The 24,940-nt window shown below is 40.4% G+C and overlaps 1 protein-coding gene across 1 annotated transcript in view; it reads left to right on the top strand.

Annotated features, from left to right (window-relative positions):
- The window catches only part of LOC132886659 (BMP/retinoic acid-inducible neural-specific protein 3-like), a 172,118-nt gene that overhangs the window by 111,955 nt on the left and 35,223 nt on the right, over window positions 1-24,940 (top strand). The window contains exons 4-5 of the mRNA XM_060921595.1: window positions 21,112-21,217; window positions 21,752-21,988. Of these exons, the coding sequence (XP_060777578.1) occupies window positions 21,112-21,217; window positions 21,752-21,988 (343 nt within the window). The remainder of the gene's footprint in view (window positions 1-21,111; window positions 21,218-21,751; window positions 21,989-24,940) is intronic.

Below are 24,940 nucleotides of genomic sequence, written 5' to 3'. Positions count from 1 at the left end.
TATGTCGAAAGTGAGACATTTTGAAATTTCATGCCAAATATTGGCTCATTTGAAATTTCATGACAGCAAGACATCTCAAAAAAGTTGGGACAGGGGCAATAAGAGGCTGGAAAAGTTAAAGGTACAAAAAAGGAACAGCTGGAGGACCAAATTGCAACTCATTAGGTCAATTGGCAATAGGTCATTAACATGACTGGGGCCAAGTTTACATTAGACCGTATCTGTCTCGTTTTCTTCGCAGATGCACTGTCCGTTTACATTAAACCGCCTGGAAACGCCGGGAAACGGGAATCCGCCAGCGTCCACATATTCAATCCAGATCGTGTCTGATCCGGTGCTGTGTAAACATTGAGATACGCGGATACGCTGTGCTGAGCTCTAGCTGGCGTCGTCATTGGACAACGTCACTGTGACATCCACCTTCCTGATTCGCTGGCGTTGGTCATGTGACGCGACTGCTGAAAAACGGCACGGACTTCCGCCTTGTATCACCTTTCATTAAAGAGTATAAAAGTATGAAAATACTGCAAATACTGATGCAAATACTGCCCATTGTGTAGTTATGATGGTCTTTAGGCTTGCCATCCTTCCACTTGCAAGTGGTAAGTGATATGCACTGAGATCACACACACAGCGGCTCAGTCCCGAATCGTGGCTCGTGCGCTTCACTTGCGCGCTCTGTGAGCTGCGCAGGGCCGGAGTGCGCACCCTCCAGAGGGCACTCGCTGTTCAGGGCGGAGTGATTTGGAGCGCAGGATGCCTGCGGAGCCGAGCGTATCCGTGTATTGGTGTTGCTGTGTGCACGCGAATCGTGTATTGGTGTTGCTGTGTGCACACTAATCGTTTTAAAAACATTAATCTGATGATTCGCTGATACGGTCTAATGTAAACCCCACCTGGGTATAAAAAGAGCATCTTGGAGTGGCAGCGGCTCTCAGAAGTAAAGATGGGAAGAGGATCACCAATCCCCCTAATTCTGCGCCGACAAATAGTGGAGCAATATCAGAAAGGAGTTCGACAGTGTAAAATTGCAAAGAGTTTGAACATATCATCATCTACAGTGCATAATATCATCAAAAGATTCAGAGAATCTGGAAGAATCTCTGTGCGTAAGGGTCAAGGCCAGAAAACCGTACTGGGTGCCTGTGATCTTCGGGCCCTTAGATGGCACTGCATCACATACAGGCATGCTTCTGTATTGGAAATCACAAAATAGGTTCAGGAATATTTCCAGAGAACATTATCTGTGAACACAATTCACCGTGCCATCCGCCGTTGCCAGCTAAAACTCTATAGTTCAAAGAAGAAGCCGTATCTAAACACGATCCAGAAGTGCAGACGTCTTCTCTGGGCCAAGGCTCATTTAAAATGGACTGTGGCAAAGTGGAAAACTGTTCTGTGGTCGAACAAATCAAAATTTGAAGTTCTTTATGGAAATCAGGGACGCCGTGTCATTCGGACTAAAGAGGAGAAGGACAACCCAAGTTGTTATCAGCGCTCAGTTCAGAAGCCTGCATCTCTGATGGTATGGGGTTGCATTAGTGCGTGTGGCATGGGCAGCTTACACATCTGGAAAGACACCATCAATGCTGAAAGGTATATCCAGGTTCTAGAGCAACATATGCTCCCATCCAGACGACGTCTCTTTCAGGGAAGACCTTGCATTTTCCAACATGACAATGCCAAACCACATACTGCATCAATTACAGCATCATGGCTGCGTAGAAGAAGGGTCCGGGTACTGAACTGGCCAGCCTGCAGTCCAGATCTTTCACCCATAGAAAACATTTGGCGCATCATAAAACGGAAGATACGACAAAAAAGACCTAAGACAGTTGAGCAACTAGAATCCTACATTAGACAAGAATGGGTTAACATTCCTATCCCTAAACTTGAGCAACTTGTCTCCTCAGTCCCCAGACGTTTACAGACTGTTGTAAAGAGAAAAGGGGATGTCTCACAGTGGTAAACATGGCCTTGTCCCAACTTTTTTGAGATGTGTTGTTGTCATGAAATTTAAAATCACCTAATTTTTCTCTTTAAACGATACATTTTCTCAGTTTAAACATTTGATATGTCATCTATGTTCTATTCTGAATAAAATATGGAATTTTGAAACTTCCACATCATTGCATTCCGTTTTTATTTACAATTTGTACTTTGTCCCAACTTTTTTGGAATCGGGGTTGTACATTTTGATCCTATTCTCGCCGGAACTAAATACAAAGACAGTAGTTATGCATACTATGAATTACCTTATTGTGAAGATAATTACCAGATAATCAACAGATTTTAAGGGTTTTTTTAAGATTGTATATATTTTTAGCCTTTTGTATTTGTAATTATTTGTATCTCTACATGCATGACCCCACCACTGCTGATCAACTTATCATCTTTAAATAAAGTCTTTCATTCATTCATTCATTCATTCATTATGAGCTGGAAAATTATCCATCCGTTGAGTTCCGTGAAATCTCAAACTGTGTGGTGCTGCAGACGTCATTCTATACGGACATCAGAGGTGGACAGTAATGAAGTACATTTACTCAAGTACTTTTTACTCCACTACATTTCTATCAAGGTCCTCATTACTCATTATGATGAAGTGGCTTTGAAAATGGATGTTTTTTTCTTTTCTTTTCTAAAACGTAATTGTTTTTTTTTTGCTGGTGACACTGAGACAGCCTATCAGTAATCACTAGGGTCACATCACGTCCATAGACTAGATAAAATCAAGTTCATTGATTTCTCATCAGCATTATTTGAACACGATTAGTTGATGGCAGAATGGAAGGAGGCGGTTCTTTTCGGGAATGCAAGCACCCATGGCCCATGAACCCATGTTTCAGTTTTCTGAAAGGAATAAAGAGTCATTTCGTTTTAAATGTTTGCTTTACTCGCCTAAAACGGAACACATCACAGCCTACAAAAACTTGCCGTCCAATCTGCGGGAGCATATTGAGGTCTATAAACTTTTTATTCCACGAGAAAGCTTGTAATGAAGTTGTATGTGCTTTTAGAGCTAGTGATAATGTTGAAATAACTATGCAGTCTGGTTAGTCAAATGACTTTCTATGGATTTGTCCACCAAGTTGCCATAGCTTTGTCCACGGCTAATGTTAACACATAGCTAGTTAACTTGGACACCGTTAGTTAGCATGTAAAAACAGAGTTATGCTAACATGAATAACATTAACTTATCTGAAGTGCTTTCAGAAATAGGTTTTAGCATAATCTTGCCAAATAAACAAAGTGTACAAATTTTTTCTTTTCTAGAAACGTTAGCTACCCAATATGATTTTGAGTTTGAAAAGAGTTTGCTAGCATGTGGGGTGGACCTTCACTGACTGGCTAGCTTAACATTAAACCACCATGATTCCACAGGCAGATTCATACAGTATGTGCATGAATACGTACACTTACTTGTGTGCGCATATGCTCACACACACGTGCGTGCGCACACACACACGAGACCTGTGAGATGGACAGTATTGTACTAGTCAGTCACAACAAATTGTTGGAATTTTTTATTTTGATGTCAGATGATGGTCTTGCATTTTTTTTTTTGTCTTGCTTAAAGCAGTGTTGCTGTTGGGCAGTTATTAAGCTCGAAGTATGGACCTGGATTTTAAGCAGGTTGGATTGTCATTTTTATTTTCTGAGCAAGCTGCTTTTACAGCTATTCCAGTCTTCCTGATTAACATACATTTGTGTGCCACAGCTGGGTCAGAACACTACTATGCTGCTTTGTGGGGGTGGGGAGGAGTGTTACAATGCCACTCAATTCTCAATCCTTCTTGCTCTTCTCTTCCAGCAGGCATCACAGATCCATATAATTTACCCACAAACATATTTATTTATTCTGCCCACTGTGTGTGCACATTCAGGGGTTAAATGCAAAGGAGGAACGTGACAATAATAAAGACTTGTTCTTCTTAATTTACTCACAAATGTATTTATTCAACTTGAAAAGAGTACGTCAAACCAGCTACCAGATTTGGGACACTACGACATCCTGAACTATTGCGCATTTGACTTCAGACTTGAAAAAAATTCACGGCCCACTAGATGGCACTTTGCAGCCACTAATAGGCCAAGGCCCAGCGGTTGAGAAACACTGGTTTACATTGTAAGCGGAAATTATTTGGTCAGACATTTTGTATAAAGTTTTTATTTATTGAATTTGCAAAAAATAAAAATGCTCTGTTTCTCAAAATCCAGTGAATGTGGATAGAATAAAACAGTTATTCCACTCAATCTCATCATGCGTGCTTCATCGGCTATCAGCTCATGTACAACTCAATTTCGTAGAATAGCTGTTAAATATTTTTAAAAGGATATTTCTTCAGTAAATGTTGGCCCAGTTTGGTAGAATGGTAGAATATTCTTTAACATGGCCACTGGAGCAAACCACTAATAGACTAAAAAAATATTATATTTGTATCTGTTAAAAGCTGTTTATCTGTTCATCAATAATATGTTCAGATATATCCTTAGTAGGGGAGGCACGGTGGTGTAATGGTTAGTGCTGTTGCCTCAGAGCAAGAAGATCCGGGTTCAAGCCCCGTGGCTGGCGATGGCCTTTCTGTGCGGAGTTTGCATGTTCTCCCCGTGTCCGCGTGGGTTTCCTCCGGGTGCTCCGGTTTCCCCCAAAGACATGCAGGTTAGGTTAACTGGTGACTCTAAATTGACCGTGAGTGTGAATGGTTGTCTGTGTCAGCCCTGTGATGACCTGGCGACTTGTCCAGGGTGTACCCCGCCTTTCGCCTGTAGTCAGCTGGGATAGGCTCCAGCTTGCCGCGACCCTGTAGAACAGGATAAAGCGGCTAGAGATAATGAGATGAGATCCTTAGTAGTGACGTGACTTTTGAAAACACTGAGCTTGAGCTCACACATTCGATTCCAACAGAAATGCAAAGGAACTTAATCTGCTGTACAAACTTTCTGTTCCATGCAGGCTTTTGAACAAAATACAACTTCCAGGTACCATTAATCAATCCAGAGAAATCCAATTTACAGCCTTTGTTCCTCTATTACACTCCAAATCGAGATTCTCATACAGGCTTTAATGAGGTTGAGGTTAATGGTGGTTTGGGAAATTAAGGCTGCAGAATGTATAATTTGTTAAACGTTATCACAATATTATTGGCCTTTGGGATACCGATAACGGAGAAGGCTGCGATATGTAATGACCCGGGAAAATGAGGTCTCTTTTTTTTTTTGTCCATGCTGATCAACTTGATCAATCTCATGGTGGGATCCAGGTGCCTAATCTCAAACTGTTCTGCAAGATTTCGTAGATCTCGGTTTTTGTGATGAAGAACCAAGGAATTGGTGGCACCAGCTGAGATTGTGGGTCTTATTATCACCACAATGATGTCACAATCTGCTGTTGTTAACAAAAAGAGACATTGAGCAGTGATGACGGGTTTGAAGGTTTAAGGACACTGGTGTGATCACATCCATGAATCAGTGGTGCCTGACTTGAAGATACTTTGCTAACTTCAGCAAAGCTTATGCTAATACTAACGCCTGTTGTCATTCTGTCTATAATTATATCTTAAAGCTAGAGTAGGTCATTTGAGAGAAACCAGTAAGAGTAAGGTAGATTTTGAAAGTATCCAACAGAAAAATCCCACCCCCAACCTCCAAAGCACATGAACACGCACTGTCTGATTACTCCTGGAGGACAAATCCACGAGACAGAGAGAGCATTGGGGAGGAGCGTAGTGCAATGTTGTCCTATTCAACTACCTCATATCTCATTCACAACTAACATTATTTAGTGAATGTAAACAACAAACAGGGCTATTGTGAGCACTCACGGCTGTCGACTAGCTCACTAGCTTTAGCAATATGTCTTCCAAGCCTTGTGGAAGAATCTGGTCATGCGCAATAAGTGCATAAGCAGAGTGCACACAGGTAGACAGGCAGGTAAACCGTCCAATCATTTCATTCGGACTTTTTACAGCTCATCCAATTTATTGTCAGAGCAGTTTATTTATTTATTTATTTATTTATTGCTGTCAGGATATTAAAGAGAATTTCGACAAATTCAATTTCTCATCTCATTATCTCAAGCCGCTTTATCCTGTTCTACAGGGTCGCAGGCAAGCTGGAGCCTATCCCTGCTGACTACGGGCAAAAGGCGGGGTACACCCTGGACAAGTCGCCAGGTCATCACAGGGCTACAAATTCAATTTGAATGGTAAAATCTGAACTGAAAGCCAGAAGGAAAGCCATCCATCCATCATATATAGAGTTTTGGCCTGAATTATGAAAGATAAAGATTTTTCAAAAGCTCAAATTTAGATCTCAGAAGGTGCAAAGAACATATCAGATGAGGAGATAATGCTGGAAATTCTTTTGCTCATATTCCATGCATAAAATGGAGCATGAGATGGACAGACGGATTGGGGCGGCATCAACAATAATGCAGGCATTGTACCGGTCCGTCGTGGTGAAGACAGAGCTGAGCCAGAAGGCAAAGCTTTTGATTTACCAGTCAATCTACGTTCCAACCCTCACCTATGGTCATGAGCTTTGGGTAGTGATCGAAAGGATGAGATCGCGGATACAAGCGGCTGAAATGAGCCTTCTCTGTGGGGTGGCTAGGCTCACCCTTAGAGATAGGGTGAGGACCTCAGACATCCAGAGAGATCTCATAGTAGAATACACTGCTCCTTCAAGTCAAAAGGAGTCAGCTAAGGTGGTTCGGGCATCTGATTAGGATGCCTCCTGGATGCCTTCCTTTGGAGGTTTTCTGGGCACATCCAACTGGGAGGAGACCTCGGGGTAGACCCAGAACATGCTGGAGAGATTATATATCTCATCAGGACTGGGAGTGCCTTGGGATCCACCAGGAGGAACTGGAAAACGTTGCTAGGGACAGGGATGCCTGGAATACCTTGCTTAGCCTGCTGCCACCGTAACCCGACTTTGGATAAATGGAAGAAGATGGATGGATGGATGGATGGATGGATGGATATTCCATGCACCAAGTTCACCAAGTAAGCATACATAGTGAAAAACAGTGAAGGAAACAGAAATATAGCAGACAGGCTGGCACAACACTGGCAGTCAGATTGACTCTGAATGGCAGAGGCTCATTTAACCCTTTGATGCAAAACATGGGTCAAAAGTGACCCGGCTGAGTTTTTATCTTCTATATCTTTGCAATAAATTAATTCCATCATTCAGTATTCAAGGTATTCCTCAATTAACTTGTTTTTGATCATCATACATCCTTATTTTATTTTTTCCTTTCTTACTTTTTGAATAAAAACCCTTTTTGTATCACTACCCTTCTAATGCACAACATGGGTCAAAAACGACCTGCATTCATTTCCCAGGTTATTTCATGTATGGCTGAGTGTTTCTATGATATACTTTTGAAATAAATTCATTTTGTCATTTACTTTTCCAAATATGCAGTAAATATCTTGTTTTTGTTGAGCACAAATCATCATTTTTATTTTTCCTTTCTTAAGTTATGAACAAGCACAGCTTTTGTAATTCTACATCAAGTTTACACACATGGGTCGGAACCGACCCGCATGCATTTACTCCAGCGTTTGGTGGGAACTGTGAATTGTGCTTGTGTCAGACATTTCACAGCTCAGCACAGCGCCCTTTGCCCATCTAATACATGCAAGTAATGTTTTTCAATTGTTCTAACATTACCTTAGAAAAAAATTGATTATGTTTAGGTTACCTTGAGAGTGAGTAGATTACTTGTCAGAAAGTTACAAGTAATTACTATTAGCTACTGAGCTGTTGACATATTCTACTTTAGTTAGCTAATTTTATTGTAGTTGGCTTAGCTAACGACATAGTTAATAAATAAATAACTGGCTCCATTCACTGCTAAAGTAATTACTTGAAACAAATTATTATTGTAGTATTAAGACATTTAATTTTAAATCACACTTGGATGACCCATGCGTAGTAATATAAAAAGTATTTTTGTTCATAAAGTAGGAAAGAAAAAATTAAATTAATGATTTGTGGTAATTAAAAACAAGATATTTAAAGAATACTTGGAATATTCAATCATAAAATAAATTGATTTCAAAAGATAGAGCAAAGAAAAACTCAGTCAGCATGAAATAACCTGGAAAATGAATGCGGGTCATTTTTGACCCATGTTGTGCATTAGAAGGGGTGTGCATATGTTTTGCATCAAAGGGTTAAAGGGGTGGATTCAATGACAGTACAAACAGCCCACAATGCCTCCACATGGTGCTGTTTGCTGCATAAGACAAGAAACCCCTTGGCAGTGTTGGGGACTCATTTCATTGGAGCTCCTGATGAGTGTTTGAGCAAAATATTTGCAAGGGCACAAAATCAACCTGAGTAGAATAATAATATTATAGCACCATGAATAAACCATGGACTTGTGTCGTGTCATGTTTTTCACCCCAATAAATCACTGCATTGTCTTGTAACAGTGAGACCAATAATGAAATACGTGTCGCAGTTACGAATGCATATTTATTCCTTTCTTTGACGCCACATGCCATGCGCCAGAAACAGCACCATGATATTTATTGTGGTGTGACTTTGCTGGGTGCCTGGTGGACAGCAGTGAACCAGTGCATTACCTTTATACCAATACCAATACATACCAATATAAAACTTGATATGTCAAACAGTTGTTACATCTTTCACATCCAAGCACGTTGGAGCTCAGCGCACCATTCAGACTAATTACCCTGCACCTGTTCCTAATTAGAGTGCAATCACATTGCATACATATATAAGGACTCTGAGTAACATACAGGCTTTGTGAAAGCCTAGTGTCTGGTTTTGACCGTGTTTGTGTTTTTGGACTGTGAGTATTGTATTCCCTCTGATATCCTGTCTGTGCCTCACTCCACCACTGCCTGTTTTTCGGCTCTACCTTTGTCTACGTTTTGGATCTGTTTTGCTAACATGAGTTTCAATAAAACTCTTCCTGCGATTACATCCATCTATCACACTTACATGACAGAAACTATCAACTGGCCAACAAGCTAGTGGACTAATAAAACTGTTTTAACTCGTTTTATATGAAACTGTCATGAATATTTTCCATAAAATGTGTTAGCTAGTTAATAATCCTATGTTATTTTTAAAAGGCAAATTAAAAATAAGCGCTGGATAAAAACCCATCTATCTTATGGAAATAAAGATACAAATTTTGTTATCCTGTGGTCAAGTGTTTATGAGATACGTGGCCTTGCACTTACGATCAGGTTCCCGGTGGTGGTACACGTTCGTAAGGACGTCACGTTGTACGGTCGCAAAAGCCATCAAAAATCAGGTCAACGCATTACCGTATTCTCTTAAGTATGGAACTTCGCTATAATCATATTTGTAAAGTCGTGAGATGACTTTTTCGCATAAGACTGCATCAAATTGATCTACATTCTTAACAAATCTAAACAGCTGTGAAAGCAAGAATAAGACTTAGTACTCTTCACTGTAATCTCTCTGCTGCCTCGTACACTTCATTCATCAAGCTAGAGCGGCAGCTACAATTATCGACAGTCCATAATTATTGACACCTTTTCAGATTTAGCAATAAAAAACAATTTTACAAAGGTGAGTTTCAGTTACAACGGTTATTATTGGTTAATTAATCAACCGGAAGACCTCCCTTGCCCTTTGATCTTGTCATCTGATGACACAGCTCGTTACCTGAGATGGAATTTTTTTCAGCACGATCAGCAATTTGAGGAAAACACAGACGTTATCATCGCAGGTAAGCATGGTGGAAAGATCATGGACATGTTTTTATTTATCAAATTCACCGATATTTCATGATCAACTTTGTTTCTTACTCTTTCATTTGACAGTCGCCATTTTGTATCTAAACACATGTTTGAGAAGTCACGTGAGGTGTCGAAAGTGGAACAAAAAGATTTTCTGACACAGGTTAAACATGATCAGTTCATTTGTTTACAAACATTAGAATTACTTTCTCATTTATGGAAGCATCGACATCGATATATTTATATAAAAGATATTTTGGACTAAATATAAGCCTATGGAAAACACCATTTTAAATAAAAACTACACTGTAAAAAAAGAATAGTTGAGAATACTTGAAATTTCAAGGCAACAGTCTGCATTAAGAATTGTATGTTTTGCCAGTGATGTGCCCATGATAATCCAAACTATGATAAAACTGTTATCTTTATTAAGAATTCTTAATTAAGTCAATTTTCAATTCCTCATTCTGCCAACATAGATTTCTCTTTTTGCTGAACAGTGGCATTCACAGTAGTACAAAAAGGCAATTGAGGTTATCAGACTTTTTTGGGGGGCTTTTTTCACCTTTATTTGGATAGGACAGTGTAGAGACAGGAAATGAGCGGGACGGGGAGGGATCGGGAAATGACCTCGGGTCAGAATCAAACCTGGGTCCCCGGATTTATGGTATGGCACCTTATCCACCTGAGCCACGACACCATACCCACGATGTGGGTTTTAAAAATTTTTGTAATTGTGTAGAACAATGAAAAAAGGCATGTATAGTTTAATGATAAATTGTGATAACCTCGGGGGCGTCGTGGCTCAGGTGGATAAGGCGCCATACCATAAATCCGGGTTCGGTTCCGACCCGAGGTCATTTCCCGATCCCTCCCCGTCTCTCCCGCTCATTTCCTGTCTCTATGCTGTCCTATCCAAATAGAGGTGAAAAAATCTAAAAAAAAAAAATTGTGATAACCTCAATTGCCTTTTTGCACTACTGTGAATGCCACTGTTCAGCAAAAAGAGAAATCTATGTTGGCAGAATGAGGAATTGAAAATTGACTTAATTAAGAATTCTTAATAAAGATAACAGTTTTATCATAGTTTGGATTATCATGGGCACATCGTTGGCAAAACATAAAATTCTTAATGCAGACGGTTGCCTTGAAATTTCAAGTATTCTCAACTATTTTTTTTTTACAGTGTATGTTTTGTTAACTTAATACCACATACTGATTTTTTTTTTTAATAAATAATCATCGGGATGTTGATAATTGTGAAACAATGTCGATAACTGTAGACAAAGGTGTCGATAACTGTGGAACGGTGTCATGTGATCTGATACACTAAGTAATCGGGAATCAACTCGTTTTTTTCCAGTGGAAGTTTGAGTAATTATTCATACACAATTTACATATTGAAAGTCTTTTAGACTTTTGCAATGCCGTTAAGGTGTCGATAATTGTAGCTGCCGCTCTAGTTTGTATTTTACGAGCTATTTCAGTCATTAGCATGCGAAGAAATCTTGCACAAAACTTCACCAAGAAGACTTGAAACACTTCTGTGTAATCTGTGTGGTGCTACATACATAGGGTGATCAGATTTCCCTAGTCTGAAACCGGGACACTTTTGCGCGCGACCATGCTCGTGCACGCACACCTTTTTTTTACGTAAACGTGACACTCAGAGAGGTGCTCTTATCATTTTGTTGAAGCTCACATTTATCAACATCTCACATGAAATAAAACAAACAGGCATTTTGTTATCTAGTAGCATAGTGGTATACAGATCAGTTAAATTATGGTCAGACAACAGATTTTGTAATGGCTGAGAATAGGCCAGGCTATGTCCATAGGCCAAATTTAAACTGATTTATTTCACCTGTTTGTGAGAACACCAAGAAGAATGCATATGCACATGTAGGCTATATCTCTAAAATTGTATGCACTATAGCATGAACTTAAAAAGTAGATATGTGACCTCAACATAGCCTAGGTCAGAATCAACCTTACTAACCATTCCCCACAACTGAATGAATAAAGCAAGAAGATGTGTACAAAAGTGAACACTTTAATGGAAGGTGCAACAAGCTGTTCAACACAGCAATATGGCCAAACTGTCAGAATGGTGTGTTAAACAGAAACAAAAAAGAGACAAGTGATTTGAGAATATATACTACGGAAGCCGAGAGAGGCCCTTCATATAATCCTTTTTCTTATTCACCTTGTTATCCCGAGATAACGACATAATTAATTCAGGATCTCAAGGAAACAACACAACTAATTCGAGATCTCGAGAAAACAAAACAATTATTTCATGATCTCGAGTAAACAGCTGAGAAATGGTTCATTCAGGTGCGCCAAGAGACTTGTGATATGCGACTTTGGGGCTATTTCTCATTCTGTATAGACGCAACTTTGGTCATTAAAATGTCTGGAATAATCGATCACCTAATAAGGCAATATTTTGATCAGGGGTTGACACAGGGAGAGATTGCATTAAGTCTTTTAATAAGGGATAATTTCAAAATTAGTCCGCGGCACCTCCGCAGAAGACTGGCCCGGCTTCATCTCTACCGACGGAGATACAGTGATCCAGCTGAGATCATGAAATAATTGTTTTGTTTTCTCGAGATCTCGGAATAATGGTTTTGTTTTCTCGAGATCTCGAATTAGTTGTGTTGTTTTCTCGAGAGCCTGAATTAATTATGTCGTTATCTCGGGATAGCAAGGTGAATAAAAAAAAGATTATATGAAGGGCCTCTCACGGCTTCCGTAAATATACACTCAAACAAAACAGCAGTAAAGGAGGAGAGGGGCGACAGCCCGAGGAAAGCCCCCACAGGAGCGCACAGCATTTGCAGCATAGGCTACCCAACTCAGTACAAGAACAAAGCACTTACAGTGTGTGCAGTAGGCTTCGTGCGCATTGTTCTGCACCTCTCGGAGGAAGGGGTAGGTGCCTTGTAAATCTTTGGAAAAGGTACATTTTCTTTTCGGCATAATTGCTGCGGCATTACTGCTGCTAGCTGCTAGACAAAGAACATTCGCGCCAGTTAATGTTTATTTTATTGTTGCATGGCAACACGTTCTGTTGTCTGGAATAATGTGGCTAAATAAACACCCATGCCACAGGGCCAGGGGGCAGTAACCAGGAAAGTTTGCGATTCCTGTCAATTCATCAAAATAGTAAATGCAGACATTTCTCCGCTAATGATTCCCACGCTGCTCAGTCGCAAATGCCGCGAGTGGCGAAAGCCGGGACATATCCGTGTCCCGACAGACTTTTGTCAGGACTCGGGACACACAACCCCAAATCGGGACTGTCCCGGTAAAACCGGGACGTCTGGTCACCCTATACATACACTTTGTATTTAGCAGAGCAGTTTGTACTGTAACAGCTAGCAGTTAGCATTCAGCTAGTTTCTATGGTCAGTGAGCCTTAGCTAATTAGCTTAGGCCTTAGCTAATGTTGCTTTTGTGGGACTTGAGTAACTTTTACGAAGAGTTTATACATGTATTTTCTACTTTGCTTTAGAGTTTGAAGCTGTACTTCATGTTTTAGGAGTCAGAATCGAGGAAAAAATGTGGTGTCATTTTAGTGCTTCACGGTGAAATAAAGTCTGTGTAACTTTCAGATTTAATCCTCCATATGAAAGCTTGCCAAGCACATACAACACCCTTTTTTTTGTGTGAAACGATGTCGGGAATTTTAATGTGCATTAGCATGTCCTTTGTTAGCATACACCAAGGGCTGCAGTGGTGCTTGAAAGTTTGTGAACCCTTTAGAATTTTCTATATTTCTGCATAAATATGACCAAAAACATCATCAGATTTTCACACAAGTCCTAAAAGTAAATAAAAAGAACCCAGTTAAACAAATGAGACAAAATATTATCCTTGATCATTTATTCATTCAGGAAAATGATCCAATATTATTGCATATCTATGAGTGGCAAAAGTATGTGAACCTTTGCTTTCAGTATCTGGTGTGACCCCCTTGTGCAGCAAGAACTGCAACTAAACGTTTCCAGTAACTGTTGATCAGTCCTGCACACCGGCTTGGAGGAATTTTAGCCCATTCCTCCGTACAGAACAGCTTCAACTCTGGGATGTTGGTGGGTTTCCTCACATGAACTGCTCGCTTCAAGTCCTTCCACAACATTTCGATTGGATTCAGGTCAGGACTTTGACTTGGCCATTCCAAAACATTAACTTTATTCTTCTTTAACCATTCTTTGGTAGAACAACTTCATGGACAGATGTCCTGATATTTTCCTTTAGAATTCGCTGGTATAATTCAGAATTCATTGTTCCATCAATGATGGCAAGCCGTCCTGGCCCAGATGCAGCAAAACAGGCCCAAACCATGATACTACCACCACCATGTTTCACAGATGGGATAAGGTTCTTATGCTAGAATGCAGTGTTTTCCTTTCTCTAAACATAACACTTCTCATTTAAACCAAAAAGTTCTATTTTGGTCCCATCCGCCCACAAAAGATTTTTCCAATAGCCTTCTGGCTTGTCCACGTGATCTTTAGCAAACTGCACACGAGCAACAATGTTCCTTTTGGAGAGCAGTGGCTTTCTCCTTGCAACCCTGCCATGCACACCATTGTTGTTCAGTGTTCTCTTGATGGTGGACTCATGAACATTAACGTTAGCCAATGTGAAAGAGGCCTTCAGTTGCTTAGAAGTTACCCTGGGGTCCTCTGTGACCTCGTCGACTATTACACGCCTTCCTCTTGGAGTGATCTTTGTTGGTCGACCACTCCTGGGGAGGGTAACAATGGTCTTGAATTTCCTCCATTTGTACACAATCTGTCTGACTGTGGATTGGTGGAGTCCAAACTCTTTAGAGATGGTTTTGTAACCTTTTCCAGCCTGATGAGCATCAACAATGCTTTTCTGAGAAATCTCCTTTGTTCGTGCCATGATACACTTCCACAAACATGTGTTGTGAAGATCAGACTTTGATAAATCCCTGTTCTTTAAATAAAACAGGGTGCCCACTCACACCTGACTCTAATTTCACCTTCAAATTAACTGCTAATCCTAGAGGTTCACATACTTTTGCCACTCACAGATGTGTAATATTGGATCATTTTCCTCAATAAATAAATGACCAATAAAATATTTTTGTCTCATTTGTTTAACTGGGTTCTCTTTATCTACTTTTATGACTTGTGTGAAAATCTGATGATGTTTTGGGTCATATTTATGCAGAAATATAGAAAATTCTAAAGGGTTCACAAAGTTTCAAGCACCACTGTATTATCCTGTCTCCTCTTCACTTTCTTAATTATATTTGCAAGGGTTTTTTTTATTTCTTTATTTATTTTTCTTCTGACTTTTTTCTTGCTTGACTTTTTTTTTCTCAAATTGTAGTCAGATTTTGTTTCTTGCAGCTCCTTGCCCTTCTTGTCTTTTGTGTGACTGTGGATTTTATTTGAGAACGTCTCATTTTATTTATATATTTAAATGTGATTCTGCTGCCTTTTGTTTTTGTTTTTTCAATTAGGTTTTTTTTGTTTTTTTTCTCATCCTTGGTTTTTCTGTAAGACTTTATTCGACTGTCAGAGTTATCTTGTTTCTCTGCAGTTGTCGGTAGACATTTTGGTTCGAATTGTCTCATTGTGTGTGCAGGGACTCTAGTGATAACCTGCAATATTGCTGGTCAAAAAAGGCTTTCTTGAATTTATAATGGTATAGTTGACACGTCTATTTGATATTTCCAGACAATTGCCCACGTCTCACTCTGCCGCTGCAGTGATACTTGAACTGTAATGTTGGGTTGCATTATCTCATGGTGCCATCCTATAAATGTCAGCCCATCCCTCCATGTCCTGTTAGAATTTAAAAAAGAACGAACGAGCGCATTGATACAAACCCGTGAATTGATTTTTAACTGATTAACCTTCTGACCAATCAGATTTGAGAATTTATCAGCGCTGTGGTTTAATAGCATATACACTGAGAACTAATAAGTATTAGGGCACTTTTGTTATTTGGTACTCAATATACAGTTGTGGTCAGAAGTTTACATATAGTGATATGAATGTCATCTTGGATATGAATGTCATGGCAATATTTGGGCTTTCAATGGTTTCTCTGAACTGTTCTTTTTCTGTGGCAGAATGTACAGCATACATTTTTTTTTTTTAAACTAGAATTCGGTGCATAATTTTCTTTGGGATTTCTGAAATCAACACAGGGTCAAAAGTATGCATACAGGGTCAAAATTTTACATACAGCACACCTAATATTGAATCATGTCTTCGCATGATTCACCATGACCAAACATTTTTTGTTTACCATGAACAAGCTTCTGGCAGAATTCTGGTTGGATATTTCACGACTCTTCACGGTAGAATTGGTAGAGTTCAATCAAATTTTATTTATTTTTTTCTTGGCATGGACTCGACTTATAAGCACGGTCCATATATTTTCAACAGGGTTGAAGTCAGGGCTTGTTTTAATCTTAATGTTAGCCTGCTTTATCCTCCACAACCAGCTCTGATGCATGTTTGGATTCATTGACCTGTTGTGACTCCCAGTCATGTTCAAGTTTCCAATGGTTTGAAGCTATGCTGAAGAATTCTGAGGTAGTCCTCCTTCTTCATTATTCCATCCACTTTGTGCAATGAACCAGTTCCACTGTCAGCAAAACAGCCCCAGAGCATGATGCTGCTACCACCACCGCCAGCTGGTACAGTGTTCCTCTGTACATGGTGGTCATTGTGGCCAAACAACTCAATCTTTCTCTCATGTAACCATACAGCTTTCCTCCAGAAGGCTTTTTCTTTGTCCATGTGGTCAGTTGCAAACTTTAGTTAAGCTTGAAGGTGTCAATTTTGGAGCAGGGGTTTATTTCTTGGATAGCAGCCTCTTAGTCCATGGTGATCTGAACTGTAGACAGTGATCCATCAGCTTCCAGTTCATGGCAGGGCTGTGTTATGGTGGTTCCTGGGTTGTTCCTGACCAACCAAACCAATTTTCTTTCAGCTGAGGGTCACAGTTTGGGTTTTCTTGAAGCAAAGTGGCTTGGCAAAGTGACTACACCTCCCAGTAACTTACATACAATTGTTTGAATTGATCTTGGAATTTGCAGTTGTTTAGAAATGGCTCCAAAAGACATTCCTGAGTTGTGTACATCTGCGATCCTCTTTCGCAGATCTGCACTGAGCTCCTTGGACTTTCCTATTTTACTGTGTGTTGGTCAATCCTTGAGTGCTGTACACAAACCCTTTTTATGAAGGCACAGAGAAGCTACCAGCCATAGTCAATCATGATCTCTAACAGGAAGTTAAGAGACCTCAGCCTTGGCAAGATAAGAGACATTTTGGAAGTTTCATCACCTCTGAATTAATAATCTAAGTGAGCGTATGTAAATTGTGCACCAAAATCATGGGTTTTTTCTCTTCAAGAAATATGTTGTACTGTCCAATCATTTTACCAGAGAAAATTCACAGTTCAGAGAAATTACTGAAAGCTCAAATATTGCCATGACATTCATATCCAAGCTGACATTCATGTCACTGTATGTAAACTTCTGACCACAACTGTACAGAGGTGGAAAAACCCGGGTGCAGAAAGTAAAAACCCTGCCACATTTTTGCTCCAGCCAATTCAATGAACCAGCTGATCCTAATTACCACATCCCCTAAGCCAGGTTGATGAGCTAATTGGTGAAATCACCTGTGTTGAGAGCACAGGCAGAAGGAAAACCTAAGCAGGACTTTTACTTTGTCAATCCAGTTTTTCCACCTCTGCAACTGTATGTCTAGGTACCATTACCAAGTCCCAGTACCATTTGTAAAGGAGCAGCTCAATATTGTGATGCTCACACCACTGTGCTTTGTTGTGATTCCTTTTGGTCATACGCAAAAAATGGAGATGAGTGCAGTGTAGTTCATTGCTTATCGTTCTCTGTGTAAGAGTTGTTCCTGCTGCTTTCAGGTCATCCTGCAACTCTTTTTGACTGCCTGCTGGCTTCTCTCTTAGCTTTCTGTCATCATTAGTCTGAGAGTGCGCTATGAAATCTTGTGTGACGCACCTGTCTGGGGATGAATAGTTTCAGTTCCATTCATTTTCCACTTATGTATTTTCAACCCGTGATACTGACAGTGATGTTTAAGGTCTTTGCTATGGCACTTTGTTTTTTTGTGTTCAAGTCATGTTTAATAATGTCTCATCTCATCTCATTATCTCTAGCCGCTCTATCCTGTTCTACAGGGTCGCAGGCAAGCTGTGGAGCCTATCCCAGCTGACTACAGGCAAAAGGCGGGGTACACCCTGGACAAGTCGCCAGGTCATCACAGGGCCGACACATAGACAACCATTCACACTCACACCTACGGTCAATTTAGAGTCACCAGTTAACCTAACCTGCATGTCTTTGGACTGTGGGGGAAACCGGAGCACCTGGAGGAAACCCACGCGGACACGGGGAGAACATGCAAACTCCATACAGAAAGGCCCTCGCCGGCCACGGGGCTCGAACCCAGGACCTTCTTGCTGTGAGGCGACAGCGCTAACCACTACACCACCGTGCCGCCTATAGTAAAACTTGAATCCTTAAAATGAATTCTCCAACTTGTTTTGTAAACCCTTTATTTCTTAACTATTACTTGAATTGATTGCACTTATATTTGCTGGCGGGCGGCATGGTGGTGTAGTGGTTAGCGCTGTCGCCTCACAGCAAGAAGGTCTGGGTTCGAGCCCGTGGCCGGCGAGGGCCTTTCTGTGTGGAGTTTGCATGTTCTCCCCGTGTCCGCGTGGGTTTCCTCCGGGTGCTCCGGTTTCCCCCACAGTCCAAAGGTTAGGTTAACTGGTGACTCTAAATTGACCGTAGGTGTGAATGTGAGTGTGAATGGTTGTCTGTGTCTATGTGTCAGCCCTGTGATGACCTGGCGACTTGTCCAGGGTGTACCCCGCCTTTCGCCCGTAGTCAGCTGGGATAGGCTCCAGCTTGCCTGCGACCCTGTAGAAGGATAAAGCGGCTAGAGATAATGAGATGAGATGAGATGAGATTACTGTCTGTAACTGTTCATCACTAAAGCATTTTCTAAGATCATAATGTCTGATATTTTATTTTTTGCCAAGCGGGGCCACTGCCAGGTCGGTTGACACGTGGTAGGTCTATTGTTCAGATGCGTTCTACGGTCTATGTGGGTGCAAGTGCCAGGACCGTTTTATTTATTTACTTTCTTTATAATCTCAGTCAGATACACAAGCAAGATTAAGTCTTTACTCTGCTGTGTTTTATTATGGCCATCAATATATTGTATTCTGTGTTTAATTTGTTAATTGTTGATCCAGTTGTTGCCTTAACGCAGGGGTCTGCAATGGCTCAGGAGCCAGATGTGGCTCTTTTGGTGACTGCACCTGGCTCGCAGATTAATCAGCTCACATTGAGATCAAGCAGTACACCTCCATTTAATGAAAAAGTCAGTTAGCTGTCTGCAAAGCAAAGCCTTTTGACAAAGAACATGGCGAAAAGGGAAAAAAGGTGACTGGTAGGCTACCGTACATTTCAACAGGAATGGACAGAGGAATTCGCCTTTGTGGGGTGAGAGGGTTCTGCTTTGTGTCCAATAGGCCTATAGAATGACAAGATTGCATCGATGAAACAATGAAATAAAGCGGCACTTCGAAACACGCCAAGTTACGTTTGCGTCAAAATATTCAGCGGGGGGCAGGAGGAAGACGGCATGTCAAGAGCCTCTTCATTATGAAAAAGAATATATTACACTCAAATTGTTGGTCATACGTAAAAATGCATTTTAGTTGTATTCAGCGTCACTTTTTATATATGTGGCAGATCACAGAATCCAGGGACACATGTCGGCCCGGGGGCATTTTGAGTTATTGACAGATTCAGAAAGTACAGTTTCTAAGCTTTCCAATGATGCCGTCCATGTGGAGATCTGACAATATTTGAAGAATGTGTGGCCTTTTGAAAGTGTATACTTCTTAAAACAGAAAAGGGAGAAAATCGCCCTCAAAGTTTTCCATCTCAGCTACTCTGGGTGCAGGGAGGGCACATAATGGTGCTCATTTGCATGACATTAAGGAAAGCCCTACCCCCTACGAGCTAGCACGATACTACTTTCATGTAAACAAAGATCACCACGTCAATTTTCCTTCCATGCAAAGTATGCCCAACACAATTATGAAGTACAAAAATAAGTCCTAAAGTATACTTTAACGTTTTGTGGTTGAAAAATTACTCACACTGTAAGAAAGATAGATAGCACGATGATGACACAACTAACACAACACTAGTTTCATGTACAGCCTCGGTCACAACCGGCCGTATGTGCTCCTACGGCCGGTCTACATGCAAAAAACGCAAGAAACACACAGAGAGCGTGCGTGTGAAAAGCACGAGAGCACGCGTGTGATGTGCTGATTTTCGAGCCGCAGACCGGCCGCAGAGGTTCTTTGTCATGTCAAACAAACTCTACAGGCGCTTACGTTTTTTTCAGGTTGCAAGACAAACTTACGGCCAACGCGCGTCTTTCTCCGTGAACAAAAAAAACCCCGCAGCGATTTGGGAAACGCCAAAAATCACACGGCCAAAAAATCGTACATCCAGTTGTGACCTAGGCTTAACCAAACCACAACACTTTCCGTTACATGCAAAAATAACCACACAGCCTTAGATTAATAAACTCACCCCATCAGAAAGAGAAACGTCGCCTTGCACACACCAATGCCTCCGATGGAATGTAATCCTAGAACGGTCCGTGTATCATCCGATCATTCAAGTATTCCATTCAATCTGGAAAACGAGGTTGCGGTTTTTTTTGCAAGAAATGGTTATCTCCGATGTAAATACCGTGTGTCTGTTTGCTTCGCGGTGTTTCAGCTCCTCTGCGCTCTGTTTAGTAACTCATTCCATAGTGAAATTACACGCCTGTATGCAGGTTAAGTAGCCACGAGCTCAGCTCGTATCATACAGCTGATTCGCGGAAAAAAAAAAACAAAAGACTTAAATCATCATGTGAATGGCCCATATGGTAATTTAGCCACACACCCCAGCAGGCTACAGTCCTGACAAAAATGAGACAATTTGCAACAAAAAAATGTATGCTTTTCCAACAAAACAATCTATTATCTGAAATACTGATTGCATTCTTCAAGATCTCAACTTGCACATGATGGAAAAAAACAAAAATCACAAATTTCGAAAAAAAAATGCTTCTTTTGCGATTATCTCGGATTCGTTTCGGCCGACATGTGTCCCTGGATTCGGTGAGGGGTCACATATGGCTCTCACGAAAATGTATTTTTAATATATTTGGCGTTCCGGGACCTCCCACTTCACAAATTAAACACTGATTCTGGGTAATTGTTTGATTTTCAGGTAACTGAGACAAGGACTGGCCCGCTTGGCTGTAGTAACTATGACAACCTCGACTCTGTTAGCTCCGTTTTGGTCCACAGCCCTGAGAACAGAATTCAGCTCCAAGGTAAAGTACTTGAAAGCTATCAAAAATGTGCATTACTGCAGTGTAGCGTGGCTTGGATCACTGCCGCTAATGTTGCCTATTTATGAATTCCATGCTGTGGTAACTTTATCTACCTTGTGAACTTCATGAACTTTCATGTTCTGTTCACTACTTTGCCATGATTGTCACATTGACCTTATAAAATAAAATATAAGTGGCAGAGTAATGATGCCAGGCTGAAACTCATTATTTTTTTTTTTTACCTTCACACAGGCATCGGATGTATTATTATCTGCCAATGTTGAGCTGGTTTTCAATTTAAAAGCCAATCTATTTTTCTGATTTCTATTATTGATGTCACACATGCTGCCATATTTCCTTCAACACAACAACATGGCTAACCTTTTAATCAGAGCTGCCGTGATAGAAAATTAACCAGCACGTTCTCACCAATCAGATTTAAAAATTCAGTATCATCACCTCGTTTCAGAGTTCCTAAACCATCTATGCAAGTTGCTCATCACTTAAATTGAATTTAACATTTACATTTTCCAGGCCTCCAGGTCCTTTTGCCGGAGTACCTCAGGAGTCGGTTTGTACAAGCGGCACTGAGTTACATTGGCTGCAGCGGCGAGGGCCACTTCACATGCTGGGGCAACGACTGCTGGTGTCAGTGTAGTGAAGGGCACCCGCAGTGCAACTGCCCCCACGCCAGCCTCCAAGCACAGCACAGCAACCTGGAGCACACGAACGAGGCCTGGAAGCATGCCAACCAGGAGTTTGAGCAATCAGGTGCCCGACAGCCTCATGCTTTGTTGTTGTTATTCTGGTTGCAAAAGTCTGCACACCCTTAAGAACAAAATGAAGAATTGTTTTTGTGCAGTTTCACTTTTGGTACACATTTAATTTGGGGCTTTTTCACCATAACACAGCATACGGGTTAGCAACAAAATGGACTCGAGATTGAATTACTCCTCGGGAAGCCAAGAGGCACTTTTTCCTTTGGTAGCAGAAAATAAATTTCTGACTTTTTTTTTTCTATAGATAGGCATATCAGGTGAAAATTCAAATTCAATCCAAATTGCTTGAAACTGTGCTCGTTGAATTTAGAATTGAATGCAGAACAACGTGCTTTTCACAGAGTTAAAATATGTTTATCCGTTCTTGAGATATTACAAATCAAAGATCGGAAAAAAAGGCTTAATTTTTAGAAAATGGCCGTAATATTCTGTACAAGAATCACATGGTCCAAAATAGGCCTCATTAACCAATGAGGGCAAATGTTGGGGTTTTTTTCGTAATAACTTTTTCTATTTTTCAAGACATTTACATACATGTCAACCTATATAGAATGTCCGTATTTTATACGGATTTGATTCAGTAAACGTAGTATACGGGCGTACAAATAAAGTTATACGGATTCTTTAAAAAAAACTTCAATATTTATTTAGAGCTATAATCAATTCCCATGATGATAAAAGAGCGCATAACATTTACAAATGTACTGTACACCACAGACAGCCAGTAAAGAGTCTTATGAAATCGCGCGTTATCTTGTGGTAGCGAGACTTCGTTCCACTTTTGATCATGCGCACACCGCATTGCAAGAATCCCGCCAACCGTTAAGTCATAGACATATAAACATAGACGCCGCCTTCTGCGTAGAATCATACGTCATCCTCGCCGCCATATTGGATGTGGCAAAGTGGAGATTCTTCAACCGTCTCTGGTATAGCGTCTAGACAGTAGCCGAGAATAAAGATGCCTCATTCATGTGCTGCGTTTAACTGTACCAACAGGTTTACCGTCCAAACGAGATCACATGGGATTACCTTTCACAGGTGAGACTGGAAAAATACTTTTCATTGTATTTGGTCATTATAACGTAATTTTACGAACAGATTTTCCTGACTTTGTGGCTAATATGAAGTCTCGTGCATAATAGCCGCTCGGTGAAACCTGTCTCCAAACAACGAAGTATTTCCTTCGTAACTACGCTGATAACACTTTGTGTTTTTGTCGAACATTGGAGCTTTGTATTCATTCTGAAGGTTTATTGTTATTAATATTGAATAAAAAGTAACTTGGATATCTCATCTCATTATCTCTAGCCGCTTTATCCTTCTACAGGGTCGCAGGCAAGCTGGAGCCTATCCCAGCTGACTATGGGCGAAAGGCGGGGTACACCCTGGACAAGTCGCCAGGTCATCACAGGGCTGACACATAGACACAGACAACCATTCACACTCACATTCACACCTACGGTCAATTTAGAGTCACCAGTTAACCTAACCTGCATGTCTTTGGACTGTGGGGGAAACCGGAGCACCCGGAGGAAACCCACGCGGACACGGGGAGAACATGCAAACTCCGCACAGAAAGGCCCTCGCCGGCCACGGGGCTCGAACCCGGACCTTCTTGCTGTGAGGCGACAGCGCTAACCACTACACCACCGTGCCGCCCTAACTTGGATATATCATTGTTAATTATCATTCAAATTTTAGGTAAATTATTTTAATTTGCATCTTATACGGATTTTATAAGGGAAATACGGATTTTGGAGGTTGGTTATACAGGTTTGATTGACCAAAGGTTGACATGTATGCATTTACATGGAAATTGGCAGGTACATAGATGGTTGTATACTGAATACAAATTTTGAAAAATTAGCAAAAACAAATCATGCAAATTAGTATTTAATTACCATTAATTATGCTAATTAGTTTTTTTTAAACCGTTAAATAGGTAAACTCAGTAAAAATAAGGAATAAAAGATTACTTCTAATACCCTCTTTATGCTCTTTAGGCCTTTGTATTTCTCAAAAGTACTACTAGTGTTTATATGAAAGAATATAAATGATTATTTTGATTAATATTCACAGCTTTCAAGCAGAACCTCGAAAAAACTGTGTGAGCCACATCCAATAAACAATTTACATTAATTGAATTGAAATTGACACTGGTGTTTCTGACTTCGGGGGGGGTTATCCCATTCCAACCATGAAGATCTCAATACTTTTCATCAAAACAACTACAGTTATATTCTAAAATAGTTATTTATTTACATGAATTGGCTTGATTTGAAAAAAAAAAGTAGGTAAAGCTATGAAAACTCACTTCAAAGTCTCCTGTGAATCATAACATCAAAACTAGCAGACAGAAAATTTTGCTGACTCCTTCATCAGAAACCATGAGAGCAAGAGAGCATCCCTATAAAAGTTATCTGATTGATATTCACAAGTAATCCAATCGGAAACCGATCAGAAGTTACTCCCAAAGTACGGAACAGATCTTAACGAGATACATTTCTTTGGAAAGTAGAAATTCTAATCTTTTTCATGATAGTATTCACAATAGAAAATATTCAAGAGCTCAGCAATGATGGATTTAGAAACTTAGATGAGCATCTGCATGCACAATTTTCACACCACAGTAAGTGAGCATCTTCTATGCCTCTGATAGAAGCATCGAGTTTTTGGTCCATGACTGGTACAGTACCAACAGGTACTGAATAAGACTTATTTTAGAAAACACAGGACGAAAAAAAAAACAGAATTGTGTTGTGTGTGTGTCGTCAGCATCATTTTCCTCAACCTGCATACATTTGTGTTTAGTTTCTCAAAAAAAAAAATCACCATTTTAGAAATTTTGGCACACTTCAAGATGTTCAAAGATGTTCCTTCATTATACAAAAGTAACAGAAATGCTCAAACAACGTGTGTTAGGACGCTAGTTTTTGAAAAG

The sequence above is a fragment of the Neoarius graeffei genome, chromosome 1 (assembly GCF_027579695.1).
Source record: "Neoarius graeffei isolate fNeoGra1 chromosome 1, fNeoGra1.pri, whole genome shotgun sequence".
NCBI classification, from domain to species: Eukaryota; Metazoa; Chordata; class Actinopteri; order Siluriformes; family Ariidae; genus Neoarius; species Neoarius graeffei.
This window is presented reverse-complemented; position numbering and strand designations above follow the sequence as displayed.